The sequence below is a fragment of the Glycine max genome, chromosome 8 (genome assembly GCF_000004515.6).
Source record: "Glycine max cultivar Williams 82 chromosome 8, Glycine_max_v4.0, whole genome shotgun sequence".
NCBI lineage: Eukaryota > Viridiplantae > Streptophyta > Magnoliopsida > Fabales > Fabaceae > Glycine > Glycine max.
Genome location: NC_038244.2, coordinates 39,446,783 through 39,467,113, shown reverse-complemented (window position 1 = coordinate 39,467,113; position 20,331 = coordinate 39,446,783). Strand labels below are relative to the sequence as shown.

Genomic DNA, 20,331 nt, shown 5'->3' with positions numbered 1-20,331 from the left:
TTCTAAACCCGTCACAGTAACCCACAAAAATAATAGGTTTGAATATGTTTTTATCACTAAAACATGATTATATACTGCTTCGTCCTTAAAAATATTTTTTCATTTTGAATTAGTTCTTAAGAAAAACATTTATTAGGAACTAAAAGCAAAGGAAGTTGATATTGGCCTCTCCAAATTTGTTATTGTCCCTACCATCACATGAAAAAGACCAAAATACCCTTCCTCCTCCAATTATTGACACCGACCTTTTCTTCCTTCCTTTCCTTTTTCCCATTCTTCATTCATTCCTTCTACCTTTCTCTTTCCCTCTCTCTTCCATCCTTGTCTCATCAGTTCATGATATTTTTTTAGTGTTTGTCAATGTAATTTTTATTTTATTTTCTGACAACCCAACAAAATCACACTTCTATTATATTATGAGAATATGAAAAAATTATACAATAAAAATATAATTTTGTTGTATAATATAATAACAGAATCAAACTTTTATTGCACAATATTTTAACATCCCCACTACTATAGTGAAAATATGTTAAATGTGGAAGGGTCTCTGTTGGAATTTTTGAGTGTTGATAAGGGCAATAGCAATATTGTTGGGCCAAGAGCAACTCCCAAAGAACAAATTATAAAATGGATAAATAGTGAAATTGATGTTCAAAGATATGATACTAAATTGATCACTAAAAAATCAAAATATAAATTTAATTCTTAAATATATAAAAAGTAAGCAAATTGTGATACTTATAGCTAAGGTTTAAAACAAATTTAATAAGTTCTATTTTTTATAATTAATTTAATATTAAGTTAGAAATATTACTAATTATTTCATTATTAAATTATATATGATGATTAATATATCACCTTTTTTATAAATTTTAAATACTAAAATATTATATTTGAATTTTACATGTATCAATTTGTGAGTATCTTTTTAGACGAATCACTAATTACTCTTATAAAAATTAGAATTTTTAGGATTTAAGAACTCTTCAATTTCCCTTCCGATCATCCCGAATCCTCGAGATTTCTTTCGATTGAACTCATTTCTCTCTTCTTCGCCACGCACTCTTGTCTCTGTAAGCGTAAGGATTCAGAGCTATTCATTCCTCCAAATCTCTTTTTCATCCATACTATTTTTTTTTTAATTTAAATCTCAAGAGGTTTTCCGCGCTACTTTAACTATTTTTTCTTTCACTTATTGATTCATTTTTTAATATTTTTTTTAAAGATAACTGTTGATTTTTTTTTGTTTTTTTTTTAAATTTGTTTAGGGTGATTTTGGTTCTGGACAATGTCTCGTGTTTATGTTGGGAATTTAGACCCTCGAGTCAGTGAGAGGGACCTCGAAGATGAATTTCGTATATATGGTGTTCTTAGGAGGTAATTTCTTCATCATTCTCTCTCTCCCAAAGGAAAATAACTGTTAAAATATTGGCTAGTGAGTTGCAAGTTGTTGATTTTAATTATGTGATTAGTTGTTCCTAAAAGCATGATCATTTCACAGCCTTTTATTTGAAATGAGGAATCCATGTACTTCTGTTGGTTGGCAATGATATATTCTGTAGGTGCCAAGGTCCCTTCTTTTGCTATTTGACAAAATGAACATTTTCAGTTATTGGAATTTACAATATTGAATTTTGTTTGTGCTGATCATTTTCATCACTTGTGTTCTATGTATGGTTTGTTGGTTACCAGTCTTATTTTGATGTTTGGTACTTTGGTTATAAATATAGTGTCTGGGTTGCTCGAAGACCACCGGGATATGCATTTATTGAGTTTGATGATAGGAGGGATGCACTTGATGCAATTCAGGCCTTGGATGGTAAGTATGCATTACTGTTTTATCAATCTGTCATTATTAATCTCTGTGTTTGCTGTCCATGCTGAGCATTTGTCCTTGTGCCTTTTTTTTTATTGCATTATCTAAATTTTGGGTTAGCATTAATGTTTGGCTAAATTGGGTGTCATACAGGAAAAAATGGTTGGCGTGTAGAGCTTTCTCATAATTCCAAGGGTGGTGGCCGAGGAGGGCGTGGGCGTGGAGGTGAAGACACAAAATGCTATGAATGTGGTGAACCTGGACACTTTGCTCGGGAGTGCCGATTGCGCATTGGATCACGTGGCCTTGGAAGTGGAAGGAGGCGAAGTCCAAGTCCTTATCGGCGTCGTAGAAGTCCGAGTTATGGTTATGATCGCAGGTGTGTTTGTTATATGCACATGCTATACATGAATTAAAAAATTATGCATTTAAAATATCCAAGCCTTTTTAGCTTTTCCCTTTGTTTATTGTTGGGATTGAATGCCTAAGTATAGAAATGTGCTTTGGTCTTTTGTGGGAGGCTTGCGATTGATTTTCCCATTATGTGGACAACCACCCTCTACTGTAGTTTCTGTTTAAATGTGGATTGATACTCACTCTCTTTGTAATTATACTTTATATATAATATGTATAATGTATAATATGCATTATCTGCCCAACTTAAAATTCTCTCTTGTTGGAGTTATCTAATTGTCTTCGGTCTGCAGGATATTATTGTTAGTTTGTCATGGCATTCTGACTGAAAAGAATATTCATAAGCTAAAATAAATTCAAACTTGAGTGACCAGAGATCTCAATCTTAATATGGGTGTGACAGCCGGTCAAATTAACTTTCATAGTATATAAAATTTCAGTCTACATTTATCTAAATGCATGCTAGATCTCTTGGACATATGTCGCTTTCTAGTAGCAATTCCTTTGATAGTTTATTTATCTTCTCACGTCTCCTTTTGGATTTGCTTTATTTTATCAGTAGTTATAGCCCTCGTGGGAGAAGATCTCCAAGACGACGTAGCATTTCACCTCCCTGGGGTCGCAACTACAGCAGGTCCCCTCCATATCGTCCTCGCCGTGATTCACCTTATGCCAATGCGTATGTTTATGTTCAACTCAGTTGTTCTTTACTCTGAGAGTGTGAGTTAAATGAATGACATCATAACTTAGTACCCATATTAATTTAAATTCTTATGATTTCTTTTTCTTTTTACAGAGATTAAAATCAGAATGTGAACGGAGCAAGTGCTGAATAGTTGTTAGGATGTTCTCTCTGCTATAGTGTAGTTCCTCTAGGATTGGTTGAGCATACCACAGACATGTTAGTTATGTTGATGTCATGACAATGGGTATTGTTAAGAACTTGGCTTTTGATGGAACTACATAGGGTTGTAGCTGGCAAAAGGGTGCGTTGGACACTGTTTTGCATTGGCTGTCTCTCTTCAGCTTACTGAAACCTGAAGGTTGCTTCAGTCTTCCCTACTTTATATAGCATGTTATGTTAATTGTTTGTTTTTAGTCTTACTAATCCACTATGGTAATTTTGATATATTTTTGCATTAAAGGTGCCTAAAATGTTCACGTTTCTTTGTTTTGAGGTGTGATTACCGGCCAAAACAGCACCATTTTGCCACTTACTACGTCTTGCCTGCTTCTCTGCTTCATGCCCCCTCAATCGTCTCATCTTGTTTCTGCATCTAAGTTGACTAAAAGTTCAATGTCAACAAGTTGGTTGTGTATGACCTTTTTGCTTACTGTTCAGGAAAGGAATGCTACATATGCATCCCCCTTAGGATTTGGAGGAGTCTAAAGGTGGATGATAGAATGTAGTCATTGGCTTGCTGTATCTTCATGAAATTAAGATAAATTAGGAATTATTTAGCGAGTAACTGCATATAGTGTCTGCTTCACACCATTCTATATGGTCATATTGATGGTTGCTGCTTCTAATTGTCTGCATCTTGATTAGAATGTTACTTGTTTCATCCGTGGTCTCTGATATATGCTTGCCGTTTGGGAGCAATGGTCATCATCTTGGTTGTGTAGGACACTGTATTGTGTATCCTCCTTCGGCAAATCACCTGTTGATCTATGATCTCTAAGGACTGGGACTAGAAAGAGTGATTCCATTTAACCAAATGAGTACTTGCCAAATGTCTTTCATTCTCCACTTGCTGCTCTGCTCTTTGTGATCTGTGTCCACAGCTTTCTCATTTGACTGATTAACTTTTGCATGCTTCTGTATGGAATTTTGTGTCATCTTCAGCTACTGGGATCTGTCACTTTGTCTCCCATCTGCAGTTTTGTTTTGCTAAATATCGTCCGCTCCTAATCAAGTGTATTAACTCCGGTTGATTGGAAGCATTGATTGCATTAAGATGTTTGAATTTGAGGAATTCGTTGCTTCTTGTCCTTGTCTTAGAATGTGAGTTTAGTGTTGCCACTTGCGTATAGCTCCATTAAGATTAGTTGATTTTGATCTGGTTAATTATGTTTTAAGTATTAAGTACCTTTTTTGTAAAAAAAAAGTATTGACTTGTCATGAACTAAATGCGAATACTAAAATGTGTGTGTGTATATATATATATATATATATATATATATATATATATATATATATATATATATATATATAATTTGATGTGAGGCCTCTTTGTCCAGAACTTTTAGGTGCAGTCAAATGTGTTTCATGAGAGATTTCTTACTGTATGTTCCACCTGTTAGGGTAAAAATTATAATTGTTAAATTATTGTTGTATAGAGTGAAGATTATCTTTAATGAGCATCTGTTGGAGTGTTGATTTTTAATTTTGGTATTTTTATGATAACTACTTATTTATTTAATGTTTGTATTACTGTTTTATGTTTTTTATTTATAAAAAATATAATTGATGATTTATATTGGTATGTATGATCATAAAAAAATTATTATTGTTTTGTTGAAATTATGTTTAATTTATTTTAAAACATTTAATATAATAATATGCTTGATATTATATAAAAATAGGCCAAATGATTGGTCCTTTATTTTATTTTATTTTTATTCAATTTGATCCTTTATTTTTTAAAAAGTTCATTTTGATTCTTTATGTTAAAAAATTATCCTTGCCCGTCACCATCATCATTCATCCTTGCTTTTGTCGGTGGTGCCTTGACTGCGGTTGTGGGCAAAGAAGAAGAAAAATAGGGAATAACAGGAGCAAGAGAAGGCGGAAGCCGAAGAGAAAAACTTTTTAATAGATAAATGATTATTTTGATATTTTTTTAATATAAAGGATCAAAATGAATTTTTTAATAGATAAAGAATTAAATAGGTTATTTGGCTTATAAAAATGTTATTATTATATTAATTCAATCTAAATTTGTATAATTACTTATTACTTAATAAAATTAATTATAATTTACTTAACTCAGATTATTTTTACTTAGAAATGGTATAAAATAAATTTAAATAATTTTATAAATAAATATGTTGTTGATTAATAATTATATTATAAGGTTGAGATTTTATAGTAAGAATTAACTTAAATCTAGTCAATGTTTTATATAAATTTTACTCTATGTTTAGAATTAATTTGTTAAATATATATAATTTAAACTAAGAAATAATTTTGCTACTATGATCAAATATATTTCCTCCATGTGAATACTCTTATTCTTTTTGCATTTTTTAAGATGTCTGCAGATATTTTGTGCTTAAAGTTTTAGACAATTTTAGTGGATAAGAAGGACGGGGCAGATATAACCAATCTGAATGGGGAGGGGACTTCTAGATGCACCCATCGAAATTGCTGGTATATCCAACAATTTTGTAATTTTTTCATTTTGGTCTTTTGTGAAAGGATATGGATCAACTAATCCGTAAGTCTCATACGGACTAGTTGATCCATACGAGGCCCATAGATTCACCGATTTGTATGAAGTCGACGGATTAATTGATCCGTATGAAGCCCACAGATTAGTTGATCCGTATGAGGTCCAATCCAATTTTTTTTAATTTCTTTTTCAAAAATATGTGTTACGAATTAATTTAAAATTAATGGTCTAAGCAAGAATCAAACATTTGACTTTCAGATTATTAGCACAACGCTCTAATCAACTGAGCTAATAAGTCACTTATGTTTTAAAATAAATAATGTTGTTATACATAATACTAAAATATCTAATTATATTTAATGCGCATGTAAATTTAAATAATAAATTTTGTAACAGTTAATTTTGATATAATTCATACGAATTATTTAATTCGTATATTTTTTATAAATAAAAAATATTTACTATTAAAAAATGTAATATATCAATAAATTTAAAAAATATTTTTAAAAAAATTTAAAAAAACACTTACGGATTACATGATCCGTATGAGTCATACGAATTAACTCATACGGATTAAGTAATTTGTACGAGTCATATGGATTACATACGGATTACATAATCTGTATGAGTTAATTCATATGACTCATACGAATCAAGTAATTGGTATGAAACTTACGAATTAGTTGATCCGTATCCTTTCACAGAAGGGAAAAATGGAAAAATTGTGAAATTACTGAGTGTACCAGCAATTTCGCTAGGTGCATGTAACAGAGCCCGGATGGGGATGATGGTTGGTATAAAATTTCACCATTGACAATTATATGGAAAGGAAAGTAGAAAAGGAGATGGGAAAGACATATTCATTCTCATCTTGTCCCATTATCATGCCTTTTCATGATCATCACTTATATTTTTTAAGTGTTAAATAATTATAGATTTGGATAATCTTAAAATACCCTTTAGTTTTTTTAATTATTTTAATTTATTGAGTGAGGATGGGGACGGGAATGTACTCTTTCCTGTCTTATCTCATTGCTATGTTTATTCATAATCATCGCTTATACATTTTTTTATTTTAAATAGTTACATATTTGGATAAGATTAAAATATCTTTTAATTATTGTATTTTTTGGTTTTATTTTTTTTTCTAAATTAAAAAATACATTGATCCATTCGCATGTCCTAATTACATAAATTTATCATATACCATTATATTATTATATACAACACAATTTATCATGTCTGTTTTTTTATTGATTGTAATATACTAAATTTGAACTCCATCTTATTTTGCATGGTATCGTATTTTTAAATATATAAATTTGTATTCATATTTGCTCCTATTCATAGGTTTTCATCATATTGTTATGTTGTTATTGACCACAAAAATATAGTTTAGAATTTTGCAAATCATATGCTCTCATTACATAAACATTGATTCATTTAAATACTATTTCATTCAATATCAATAATCTTAAGAAATTAAATATATATTACATTATTTACTTGCTTATAAAACCTGTGAAAACAATTGAGTCACCTGTGCAGAGACACATATATTATGCTAGTTTTAAAATAAAGGAAAACTTTTAAACAACAAATAATTTTTTATTTGAATATTTTAACATAATAGAATGGTCGTGTTTGGGTGAAAAAGACACAAGAACAAAAATTAGTATGATTAATTATATAGCTAATTAATTATACTTTTCTTCTTTTGTATTTTTATCTCTACAGCTGGAATATGTCCCACTATTCAAGAATAAGAGAAAATTCAAATAAGATAATTTCAGTAAAGGGGATTTTTTTTCTTTTCGGTAGTATATTTCTACTTTCTTAGACATGGTCAACATTCATAGGACAAAGTCAATGTAACAAGAGAATTGCCTTGGAGTTGGAGGGTAACCACATAGAATTAATGTAGCTCCATGTGGAACTTGTAGGCCTAAGATCTTCTTCATCAATGGATTCCTTTGCTTCTTGGAAGATGAATGGCAGCAGAATGGAGAAGGAAGAGAGAGAGGAGACGCCACTTCAAGGAGAAGATGAGTCTAGAAGAAACTCACCACCATAGGAGGTCATGGATAAGAGCTTGAAGGAAGAAGGAGATTAATGAAGAAAGAAGAAGAGAAGAGCACAAAATTTTGTTCTCTAAAAGAGCTCTGAAATCTAAAGTTTAATTTTCAAATGATCAAAGTTGAAAAAATGCACACATATGACATCTATTTATAACCTAAGTGTCACACAAAATTGGAGGGAAATTTGAATTTCTATTCAAATTTCACTTGAATTTGAAATTGAATTTGTGGAGCCAAAATTTCACTAATTATGATTAGTGAATTTTAGCTATGGTTTAGCCCACTAATCCAAGATCAAGTTGAAGATTTTCTACTAAGTGTGCTTAGGTGTCATGAGGCATGTAAAGCATGAAGGACATGCACAAAGTGTGACTATATGATGTGACAATGAGGTGTAGCAAATAAATGCTCCCCTCTCCTTCTAAAATTTAATTGATTGGACTTCTCTCAATTCAATTAAATTTATTTTCAACCACACACATCAAATATTCACTTAATGCATGTGAAATTACAAAACTACCCCTAATACAAAAACTAGTCTAGGTGCCCTAAAATGCAAGGACTGAAAAATCCTACATTTCTAGGGTACCTTACCTATATTATGGAGCCCTAAATACAAGGCCCAAAAATAATGAAACCTTAATCTAATATGTACAAAGATAAGCAGACTCATACTACCCTAAGGCCTTCTCTTGCATCTCTGGCCCAATCTTCTTGGAGTCTTCTATCTAATGTCCTTGCGGGATGAGATTGCATCAAGAACCATCCTAATAAAGAAAAAAAAGACTGGAGTGTCTGTCTACACATCTCACCATTTAATGTGTGTTTTTTTATATATTAAAATAAAGTTATTAAATTTTAAAATTATGGTCAAGTCTCTTCCAGTTGGAGAGGATCTTTTTCCATTCTCCTATTGTCATAAGTCAACTTTCTCTCTATTCTTTCTCCAATAGAGCACAAACAAAAGAAAACAATGGTTTCTATAGATCTTTAGGGAGTGCTATCATCTTCACCTTGTAAACTTCACTATTGTTCTTGGAAGTGAAGAGACATGGAGAGAGAAAGCAACAAGTCTAAGCAGAAGCAGAAGCAGAAGCTTGAAGTATCTGATATCCTCAGTGAATCTGTTATGATTATTTCAAAAATCTCAACTTCATCATCTTCACCTTTCTCACTTCTATTCCTCTCTTCTGTGTCATGGTTTACTTTGAAATTTACCTCCAAGAAATCCTGGTTAAAACCTCCAATATTGTTAACCTGCCACATGAATCACATGATGATGATTTCACAATCTTTGCTGACTATGACTTCATTGATTATCGCAACAGCTACAGGCCAGATCTTATTATCGACAAATTCAACAAGGATTATGTCCTGAAGTTGATTCTAATTGGATTCATTTACATGGTGCCACTCTTTGTCTTATAGTTTGTGTCTGCAATTATTACTATAACTTTGGCTTCAAAGTTGCATTCCAAAGAGAAGAAAATGACTCTCAAGGAGATGGTTCAGAAACCCTTTGACCTGTCAAAACTGAGAGGCTCATTTGTCACTTCTGTCTATGTTCTCTTCTTGACAACTACTCACCAGCTTGGATTACGGTTTATAGTCCTAAATTACCATGTTTACTTGAAGGACTTGAGTTTTTACGTGTTGTTCGCGGTAATTGCAGCGTGGCATTCGCTAAGGTCCTAAGAATGTATTTGGAGTGGAGTGCTATGTGGAACATGAGTCTTGTCATCTCGGTGTTGGAGGGGATATACGGTGTTGATGCATTTAGCAGTTCGACTTATTTCAGCAGAGGATGTCACAGGAGGGGGCTCTTTTTGATGATGATTTTCTTTGCTTGGGGACATCTTTTGAGGCTTCCATGCTACCATGTTGGAGGCTATGAGCAAGGGAATGCAATTTTTGTACAAGTTGGCTTGTTTTGCATGGTAAATCCGCTGAAATGGGTGGCCTGCATGATCTATTTCCATGATTGCAAGGAGAGGAAGTTGAAAAAGAAAACTGATGAGGAATCAGGCATAGATGTTAAGAATGGTTTGTGAATGAGAAGTCGTTGCTGTGCACAAAAAATAAGGGAGTCACTTTGAGTTCAGAACAAGGATCAAGATGGCTAGCTGGTTAAGCAGCCTTTTAAGATGATTAGTCAATAAATGTTATCTTCTACTTTGTTATGACTGTATTATTTCAATCAGCTTAACTATGCTTTTTCTTCTTTTCCATTGTGATTAGTCAGTTACAAAGTAATATATATAGCATGGTTTATTGGCGCTTCCTGGTGAATGAATGCTGAGATTATCCAGACAATATGAAGAAACTAGCATTATTCCACAAAAGCAAGTTTTCCTTGGAATCCACTAAAATTACAATAGTTTATTTGAAAAGGGTATGTGATTTACACGGTCCCCCACATTCCCATTTTCCCTTCATCATTTTCTTTAACGAGAACAACTGGAAGTAAGCATAGATATATGATATTCTAAGAAGAAAGGTTGCATCTACGGATGAAGGTAACAAAGCGTTACCCTTGTTATTTTTATTTATCCCACAGTGTTTATCTGTGCTTCCTTTCCTTTAATAAAATTTAGACAAAAAGGCTTCAAAATTATGGCATCCAATTGATAGTGATCGGCATTCAAAGTTGATTTAATCATGTCAATCGATTGGTCCCCTCTCCAACTTATTAATAAGAATATAAAGATAGATTATAAAACAGGTAATTCTTGGGTTGATAATGATAATTGCCATCACTTTTAAACCCCGTTTAGGATTGCCTAGACTCTTAATCCGATTGCTAATTGATTTCCAGAAATAAACTTAACTATTCAATGCCAAATTTAATCTGACTTATTCCAAGGCTCATTGATAGATGGACCAATACAGCAAGGATGAATGTTGGACTTCTACAACAGCCACTTGAGCTCCTTCAAAGGTTCTGAAAATCTTTTTAATTTGCTTTAGAACTAATCTTCCTCTTTGCAAATGACGGCAAACAGAAAGCTGCTGTATGAATCTGGAATTAAAGGCAAAAAAGGATATTTAGATAAGAATTAGCAGTCCTGCAAAGAAAGGGAAGAATGCAAAATCTCAAACAGAAGATGATTGGGGAAGCACACCTCAGAGTTGTAAAATTTCAGTGGTCTTACTGACTTCTGACTCTCATTTTCATCTATGGGATTAACTGGATGCTTGAAATCAACAGGTGGTCCCTCAGTTGAGCAAAGCATAAAACCAATCATCCCACTGAAATGAAAAACAAAAGCAACTTAAACATGGATAGTCATCATATACATTCAACATCCTTAGACACAAAAGCACATCATACAATATTCTCATATGAAAAATGGCAACACACTATCTAACTCACTATTTTAAACACACCCTTTATTAAAGGTTGGAATTTATTGGAAATCACAAATTTTGGCGGATCTCACTTCTCATTTAATGACTACCTCTCATATTTTGCATTTTTTAATAAATTAGGGTGTGTTAGAGAGTGTGTTGGTGGAACTCATTGTCATATACAACCAACAACCTTCCCTTCTAGAGGATGCAAAAAGAGAAAGTTAAACTGTCTTGTTTATGAGTGGATTTTAATTTCAAATAATAATTTTCTGGAAGAATTAATATAAACCTATAACATGTAATGAATTCATATAAGAAAATAGAATTAAAATAAATTCAAAAAACATACCTTGGGTATGTAGGAACAGTAGTCCAAGCATAGTTGACAGAGCCTTTAAAAATCTGGCGACAATTGGCCACAATGTCCTCAATTATATCCATATGAAGCCAAATGCTTTCTGCCTGAGTACACACAACTCCACCGGGACAAAGAGCCTTTGCAACTGACGCAAAGAAGGGCTTTTCAAAAAGCTCCTGAGCAGGACCTTAAGGATACCAAATGTAACATCCCTTTATCAAACAGTTTTATTTTTATATCACAGAAGACAAAAAAACTATAATATGGTATACCAATAGGGTCGGATGAATCCACTATAACAGCATCATAAGTTCCTTCTGGAACTTCCTTCAAAAATGCAACTCCTAGACCATTGTGAGAAAACCCATCATGAGACAACACTTTTCCACAAAGAGCAAAATGTTTTAGGAAAAAAAATAGAATAATTGATCATACCATCACCAATATGAAGTGTCACACGAGGATCATCATACCCAACAGCTACATCAGGGAAGTATTGTTTGGAGACCTAAAAGAATTAAATTTTGATATTGAGCATAAATTGCTTGAAACCTCTGAGCACTAGAAAGTAGACCTTTTAGGCCAACTAAAAAAGAACAGAACAACTACAAGCAATTTACTTAAGTAGATAAAGAGAAGAAGTTATTATATGTGAAACATAATAGCCTGCCAGCAACATAATCTAGCTTTGGTTAGAGAAGAAAGAAGAGTAAAATTTGGTGTGCTTTACTCACATCAACAACCATCTTGTCAATTTCACAAATGTCTATCTTTTCAACTGAAGAATGGCGTGCTACTTCTCGTATGACCCCTCCATCACCTCCACCGATAACCAAAACCTAAAAAGGAAAATTACAGGGAGAAAAAGTATATAAGTTTGAGGACTAAACATACAATCCAGACACATAACATGTAATCTAGACATATATCAAAAGTAAAACCTTTTTAGGGTTTGGAATAGAGCAAAGAGGAAGATGAGTGATCATTTCTTGGTAGGCACATTCATCCCTTTCTGTTAGCTGAATTACTCCATCCAAAACAAGAACCTTGCCATATGTTGATGACTGCAGAAGACATCACAGCAGAGCATTGACAATAAAGATAGGAACACGAAAAAGAGAAATTTGTAACAGTAACTTCACAATTTACTGGAACCTCATGTACCTGGAAGACCATGACATTTTGGTATTCTGACTTTCCTTGAAACAAAATCTTTTCCACCTTCAAGGAGTGAGCCTCTCCTGCAAAATTACAACCATATTTTAATTCACGAGTATTATTACAAAAGACAAACCCAAATATTCCGAGTTTATCCAACAAAGAGAGATTACTTTGTGCAAATATTTCTAGGACTTTAGCATTGCTTTGATTTTAGAAAAAAATAATGCCATAAGATGTGTACTTAAATACAATTTGATGAGCTACCTTTGTATCTAACAAACAAGATGCATCTTCAGCCAATATGTAACAAGATGCATTTTAGACCAAACACAATGGTTGTAAAATTAGCATGACATCCAAGACAAAAGATTATAAGAAAAAGAAATGATTTGTCTTATACTGTTACTCATAGTGGTTGTCTGAACCAGACCAGACCGGCTGGTTGAACCGGGAACCAGTGGCCTGTACAGCCGGTTTAAAGCTCAAAACCGGTATGCATTTGAATCGGTCATGAACCGGAAAAACCACTAAAAACTGGTGGTTGGACAGGTTTTGGTGGTTCGACATAAATCACAGTTTTTTTATTCTTTTTTTTGCTAATTAATTTTATTTGTTACTTAAAATATTATGGTGTGTTGGATTTATTTTCATATATAACTTACTTTTGTTATATGACATAACTTATGACACTTTGAAGTGAAGTTTAATTTTTAATATTATAAATTTATGCATACCATGTTATTTTTTGTTTAATATTACATAATATATTATATAAAATTAAAAAAAAAATAGTATTTTATTAAAACTGGTTCATCCCCAATTGAATCATTGAACCTTGAACCAATGCCTTCACCAGTTCAATAACTGGTCTGGTTCTGATAACATTAACAATATTGTATGTTTATGTTGCAATCAAATCCATGAATGCTTGATTCGGATCGTTCCGGATGCAAATTCAAGAACACCATTGATGACCTTTAAGAACACAAGAACAGAAAAATAGTAAAGATGGAGAAGATGAATAGAACGACACCACAATCCGCGAAGAACCGATAAGCTGAAGGAGGATTCACCAAAAAAGAATAGCTTCCTTGATAAGAATTAGTTTGATTTTTAGTCAAAAACCAAAAAGAGGCAAAACTCTCTCTAAGCATAAGTTTAATTTCAATTATGCAAAAGTTCTTACAAATAAGAGTTTCTGAGTATTTATAAAATTAGGCTTAAGAAGATAATTAAACCTCTAATAACCCCTTAAATGCTCATTATAAGGCCTATTTACATCAAGTTCAAGCCCATTACACAGGTAAACAAGAGTTTTCATAAATTTTCGTTGAAGGTTTGCGCTAAGCTAGACATTCGCGCTAAGCCCAATTTCTCCTCAGGATAAAATTGCGCTAAGCAAGACATTCACACTAAGCCTAATTTCTCCTTGGGTTGGAATTGCACTAAGCCAGACATTTGTGCTAAGCCTAAATGTTGGAATTGCACTTAGTGAGCTGATGCGGCTAAGCGAGCTGTTCAACAATCTTCAATGTACTCCAATTCAGCTTCTTGTGATTTTCTCCTTCCTTGTCGTTGATGAGTAGTCCATCCTTGATCCTCTTGGTCATTTCTTATTCTAGAAGCTTGGCTTTGGACCTTGTCGTGGGACCATTCAACTCATGAAGTGCTTCTAGGTCCTTATGCTCTTGGATAGTCATCTATTAGTTTCTATCTCTATTAATCACATCATTTATTACATCTCATACTTCTCTCTCTTTTCTCTTAGTTGTAAAATTAGTTGAACAAATAATATTTCACTTAGAAAAATAAGAAGATTCTTTTTGTTTTCCTAGGTAGGAATTGTAACATCCCGCTTTTCGTAAAATAAATAAAAAGAGTTTTATTTAAAAATTAATAGAGTTTTTAAAATTAAATAAATGGGAGAAAAGAGTTTTTATTAATTAAAATAAGAGTTTCATGGTATTAGAAAATAAATAGAGTAAAATGATATTTTAAAAATAAAGGAATATTTTAATTGGTTATTTATTTAATGAAAGAGTAAAATAGAGTTCTTTTTTATAAAATAATAAAATAAAGAAAATAGAGTAAATAATCGGCTTAGAGTACCTTAGTTATAAATAGAAACATATTAGATCAGTTTTTATATTTACAATATATTTTACGCTCTCTCTTCCTTCCAAATTCGTTCTCCATTATTCCTCTCCCAAAATCCTTTATTTTTTCTGCATATACCCAAACTTATCCCTATAAAACTATGATCTTGAACTCATTAACCGTTTGATCATCTTGAAATTCAGACACCACTTTCAGAACTTATTTTCACACATTTTTACTATTGAGATTTGTAAAATAATGACAGTAGAGAGAGAAATGTCCCTCATAAGGAAATAGTGAAATTGAGGTTAAAATCCCTTCTCATCTCTAACGCCTAGAAACTCTAGAGATGTCGCTATCACTACCGGACTACACACATGAGCCAACTTAGATATAAGGGATGAGTTTATCACAATTAGGGTTAGAGAGAACATGTGCATGGATCCTTAGATGATCAAATTGGGGTTGATTTTAGGGTGTTTTATGCGTTTTAATTTTGCCTGTACAATGATAACTACAAATTGCTCATGTTTGACAGGTCAATTGATGACTTCATGTGAATTGGATGGTTTAATTGAGTGTTTGACTTTGAATATTAGAAACCTAGAAATTTGGGAATTCTTGATTCTTGCATGTTTTCTTAAAATTAATTAAGGTGTTTTGTTTCCTATGATGTGATCACATGTTCTGTGTTATTTGTTTTGAATTTGGGTGTGTTTTGAGCTTTGAATTGTGCCTCTTTTACTTCACAAAATGAAGATTTTTCGCGAAGCACAACCGTCGTTAATGAGAGCATGCCTGTGCTTAGTGAAAATCAGTTGTTTTAAGCCCGTACTATTTTCCTAACAATGTGAGCTAACTTGTAGCCTAAAAATGACTAAGAAAATGATTGAATTAGGTTTTTTGGTATTCATGAAAGTTGTATTCTTGGATGTTAGCTAACAAATGTCGTTGATTTCACCCAATTCGGAGCTGTATAGACCCCTAGAGAGTCAAATTACTGAGAAAAGGTCGAGCTGCCAGGATTAAACAATGATCCAATGTTTACCTTAGGTTTAGACATAGTTAACGGTGAAACCAGTTTTTGTGATCAACATAATAGTTGTAGATAATTGTCTTAGCTTTCAAACAAGATAAGTATGAACTTAATAGGATCAGTACATCCCATGTACTTGTAATTTTATGCTACAAAGGTTGTAGTAACTTAGGAGGAAATGTAAGGATATACTTGTTTACTATACATGTGCATGTGGTTGTTATTAATTGAATGAATAAGTGAATGATTATATGTCTTAAATATTGAAAAATTGTTATTGTATGATATATATATATATATATATATATATATATATATATATATATATATATATATATATATGTTTTGTGTCATGTAAATATTATTATTGTGTGATATGTATAAGATTCATGAGACATAATGACATGTCATTTTGAGATTATGAAATTGTAATTGAGATTGAGTATAAGTGGCAATTTAAGCATGCGTTAATTTGTGAGATACACGTAAACATGTGATGGTGGATTGTGACGTTGTGAAATGTTAAATTGTGGACATGGAATATGGTTGTGAATAAGTATTTGGTTAATACTTGATGTGATATTACTTGTGTTATGAATTATGAAGTATACAATAAACCGACTAGTGTTTACCTTGAGAAAAGTGTTTATACGTGATGTGTTAAAAGGAAAGTGTAGGATTTCAAGTTAGAAACTTGAGTTGTTAAATTATAGCGCAATGAATTAAACGTGTCTGAAAACAAATTCAAAGTCGTGGGTATTGTATAATTCATGAGCAGTGTTTGGACCTGAATCAGGAAAGCAAGACCCTAATGGATTCTTCGGAGTCTAGGCCTTGGGAGTAAATACATTCGGTTTGAGTGTTCCTTTAAGCCTATATTGATCGCATATGGTTGGAGCTTTCTCGCAAAACAAAGTGACCCTAACTGGTCGCCTTATGATTTCACTTAGTGAGAGTGATCTGACATACTCATTGTGTGGCGTGTCTTGTTATGTACTCCTGGGGGTCCTGGTGTTGTTTTTCTCTGACATGATATCACATTGCACATAAGCTTGAGTCTTAGTATAATTGTTACATAACGCCTATGAATTGTTTATTATGAAATTGGTAAATGTTGTTACGTCTTTAGTTGAGTGTGTGATTCATGTGTAATATGATTGATATTGAAAAATGAATTTTAAATGATAAAGTGGTGAAGTGAAGTGGATTGTATTAAGTTGAACTATATAATAAATATTTTCGTAATATATTTTGCTTATGTCTTTGTTTATCTGTACTTTATTTAGAAATGCGATAACTTACTCCATGTGTATTGTTTGTGTTTGGATCCTGTGATGACCTCGAACCTTGTATTCGTGAAAGAAGATGATTAGGTGCATTGGTTTAAGGAACCTTGTGCTGGAGGACGCCGAGACATAATGCTCTGATAGGATGTGACATTGGGGCCTGAGTTTCTGTTTAAATTACATGATGTTCCGAACATGTTATTTTACTTTACTTTATTCTGTTGTTTAACTTGAGTTCTTTTGTAAATTTGAACAACCTTGTGTTTGAGCCGAAAATATTTCTTATAAGTTTAATTTGACAACGGTGAAATGAATCTAGACCTTTTATCCATGTGGATTTACTTATAATTTTATTGAATAAAAATGATTTAATTAAATTTTACATTTTATACGTTTTCTCATTCATATGGATGTTGAGATAGATGTCACAAGCATGCTCTTTAGTGGCAATTGCATCTCAGTCATTTAAAAGTAAGTTCTGATTTCTCATGAACTCAAGAGAAATTGGGACAAAACAAACAACTGGGAAGGATCAATCCCAGAAATGATAATTGATGAAGTATGATTAAAAGGGGGAAAAAGTCTTGAAAGGACAGAGATTAGATCTTTTCTATGATGGCATATGATACCTGCCTATTTAAATATATGAAGTATTTATTTTTGTACATCCATTTCTATTTAGACACCCATTCATAAAAATAGTCATGCATCAAGATAAAAAGATCAGAATAATTTTTTTTACATGAATATAGCTTTTTAAAGCAAAAGATGCACTTCGGAAGATAAAGTATGAAGTTAAAAAGTGTTAGATTGGAACAACTTATACAGTGATAAAATAATGCAAGTACAATAAACAATGAAACTGCTAAAATCAACTCCATTGATTTTTCAATAATGGTTATGACTTTTTCTACTTTAACCTCTAAAGTGCATGCTACTTTAGAGGAATCAATACCTTTTAATACAACCATCATTCACTTTTTTTTTTTTTTAAAAATACCTGAAGATCTCAGAGGATAATAGACATTAAGTAGAGCAAGTCCCAAAGGCAACAACATTGATAAAGAGAAAGAAGATAAATAGCAACTCAACTTCTAAGGGGAATTCATTCCAACATATTAGAAAGTTAAATTTCTTATATTCCCGTAAATTTCATATTAGAACACTCTCTGATGATCAACTTGTAGTCTTAAAATAGCGCCAGAACATCTAGCAGAGTTGGTTCAGCACCATGGTGAGCTAAAATACCATATGTTCATATGTCAAAATAAAAAACAAACAAAACCAGAACTCTACAAATCATGCATGCAGCAGATAAAGGGTAGGAAAAAACAGGGTTATAATTTATACATAGTCAGTTACAAATAACAACCATAAAAAAAAAAATCATTGCTGCATGATAGAAATTTTAAGAAGCTTGCAACATATACATGTGCACATGTGCTGCTACATGGCAGAGATATTAATGAGCATGGCCATTGCTCATTGTAAAAACAGAACACATGATACACCCAAATTTGTCAGAAACCAACAAAAGACATCTGAACCGTAAAATCCAAACAGATAATCAAATTCAAATCTCTTCACACAGAGACAAACCCCATAAGATGAAGAAAAAATAAATAAAATTGATACAAGTTTAGTTTTCCACACACTCACAAACTAACAAGTTAAAAAAATGATTTATTCTCCAGCAACAAAACCCACAAGGAAAAGACACAACTTTTGGAAGCAACAAACAAAAGGGTAAGGTAAAAAGAGAACTAACCAGGCCACATTGCACTGATTTCAGAGAACCACCCAGGAATCACAGATGATAAACCGTTACTAAGAGGGTCTTTGCCACCCTCCGCGTCCATGGAAACAGAGACACCATTTTCTTCACCATCATCTCTCTGCCTCTTCACTGGGGACTCAACAACGCTCTCATCAGCCATAGCCTAACCTCTCTCTCTCTTTCACGGTGAGAGAACAATTTTTCAAATAGCACTCTGTTTGGCTATTCTCGGCTTCGTGAGATATATTATTGGGGAAACGGAATAGCATAAAGGGCAAAAGGGTGTGAGCCACGTGGGAATATAGAAAGGAATCTGCTTTTAAGGGGTGTGTTTGTGGGGTGCTGTGGTTTGGGATTGGTGTTTTGAGGGAATGTTATTAGCTTGCCAAACGCTGCCTTAGGATATGCATGTTACGTGTTTTCTTGTCAAGTACATGTGAAAGGGATGTGAGTTACAATTTAGGTTTTCTTTGGAATTAGGGTACTTTTTTGTGTGAGTCTCTTCTTCTGGTTTGCATAATGCTAGTTTCACCATATCTTTGTTTCCCACCTTGTTTCCCACCTTAGTTCTTATCAGGGTCGTGTACAAACATTTTAGGATCTAAAACGAAAATGTTAAAAGGATTTTTTTTACAAGAATTTTAAAGAGACTTAGTATATTATATAAAATATCAATTTTTATATTAATCTTCTAGTTTTTTTAACTGCAAAATCATTTATCCGAGTTTTATAATCAAACAATTCTAACACTTCACTTTCAATAGATAAAATAACTAACACATTCAATCTATCTTGTAACATTGTTGATTTTAGATATGATTTAAGCAATTTTAATTTTGAAAAACTTCTTTCAGCAGTAGCAACTGTTACAGGGATTGTCAATAAAATTCTATACGCAATGTAAATATTTGAAAAAGAGTCTAAAGTTTTAATATAACTCAATACTTCTATTGGTGTGTTAATTTCTTCTCTTAACACTTCTCTTAGTACTTTCAATTCTGAAAATAAATCAAGATCATCAATATCAGACTTTTTAGATAAATGATTTATGATAACCATTACATTCATAACTTAAGATTATGTAGTCTTATTAATGAAAAAATGATTAGAAATAATAAATTATATCTTAACAAAATTTACCACTTAATAATTTAAATTGACAAAAAATATTAAAAATATAAAAAAAAATAAAATGAAACTCTTGGGGGCCTAAGACAAAGGTTTCATTGGCCTTATGGTTTCGACGACCCTGATTCTTATCCATTCATTTAATACGACAAAACTTAATAGAAATCTTATGAAGCTATTTATTTATTTTATGATGTTTTTCTCAATCAAACCTAAAGCTTTATGTATCCTCTTCTTATTTTATAAAAGTTGCCATTTGAAAAAAAAACAAAATCAATTTGTTTTCTTTCTCAGTTGATTTATTTATTATAATTCAGATATTTTTTAACCATTGTAGTTATGGTGAGACTCGATGTATCCCCAAAATTCGGTCATTCGGATTCAAGACTTAGGTCATCTCCAATGAAAGATGCTTCATGAGTTTTTTTTTA

At 32.2% G+C, this 20,331-nt stretch overlaps 2 protein-coding genes across 10 annotated transcripts; one reads left to right on the top strand and one right to left on the bottom strand.

Moving 5' to 3' along the window:
* The first annotated feature begins 907 nt into the window (after positions 1 to 907).
* On the top strand, positions 908 to 4,620 carry LOC100813882 (serine/arginine-rich splicing factor RSZ21). Of its 8 annotated transcripts, none has more exons than XR_005892688.1 (7): positions 930 to 1,082; positions 1,272 to 1,380; positions 1,734 to 1,822; positions 1,973 to 2,198; positions 2,793 to 2,912; positions 3,030 to 3,276; positions 3,412 to 4,620. XR_005892688.1 is itself a non-coding variant. In XM_003531966.5 (6 exons), the coding sequence occupies exons 2-6, from the start codon at positions 1,292 to 1,294 to the stop codon at positions 3,034 to 3,036; spliced, it is 531 nt and encodes a 176-aa protein (XP_003532014.1). In that variant the 5' UTR covers positions 908 to 1,082; positions 1,272 to 1,291; the 3' UTR covers positions 3,037 to 3,331. The 8 variants fall into 8 exon arrangements, 4 of the variants coding, with proteins under 4 accessions (XP_003532014.1, XP_014634806.1, XP_014634807.1 ...); XR_005892689.1 differs by having other exon boundaries at positions 3,379 to 4,620; XR_001389593.3 differs by having other exon boundaries at positions 2,793 to 2,953.
* Positions 4,621 to 10,357: 5,737 nt separating this feature from the next.
* LOC100812978 (spermidine synthase 1) lies at positions 10,358 to 19,005 on the bottom strand. 2 transcript variants are annotated; one of them, XM_003531964.5, is made up of 9 exons: positions 18,764 to 19,005; positions 12,580 to 12,656; positions 12,357 to 12,479; positions 12,150 to 12,254; positions 11,851 to 11,923; positions 11,688 to 11,759; positions 11,407 to 11,602; positions 10,829 to 10,955; positions 10,358 to 10,725 (listed from the first exon to the last, which is right to left on the bottom strand). In XM_003531964.5, the coding sequence occupies exons 1-9, from the start codon at positions 18,930 to 18,932 to the stop codon at positions 10,660 to 10,662; spliced, it is 1,008 nt and encodes a 335-aa protein (XP_003532012.1). In that variant the 5' UTR covers positions 18,933 to 19,005; the 3' UTR covers positions 10,358 to 10,659. The 2 variants fall into 2 exon arrangements, with proteins under 2 accessions (XP_003532012.1, XP_040874437.1); XM_041018503.1 differs by lacking the exon at positions 18,764 to 19,005 and adding an exon at positions 12,747 to 12,776.
* Between the last annotated feature and the right edge of the window lie 1,326 nt (positions 19,006 to 20,331).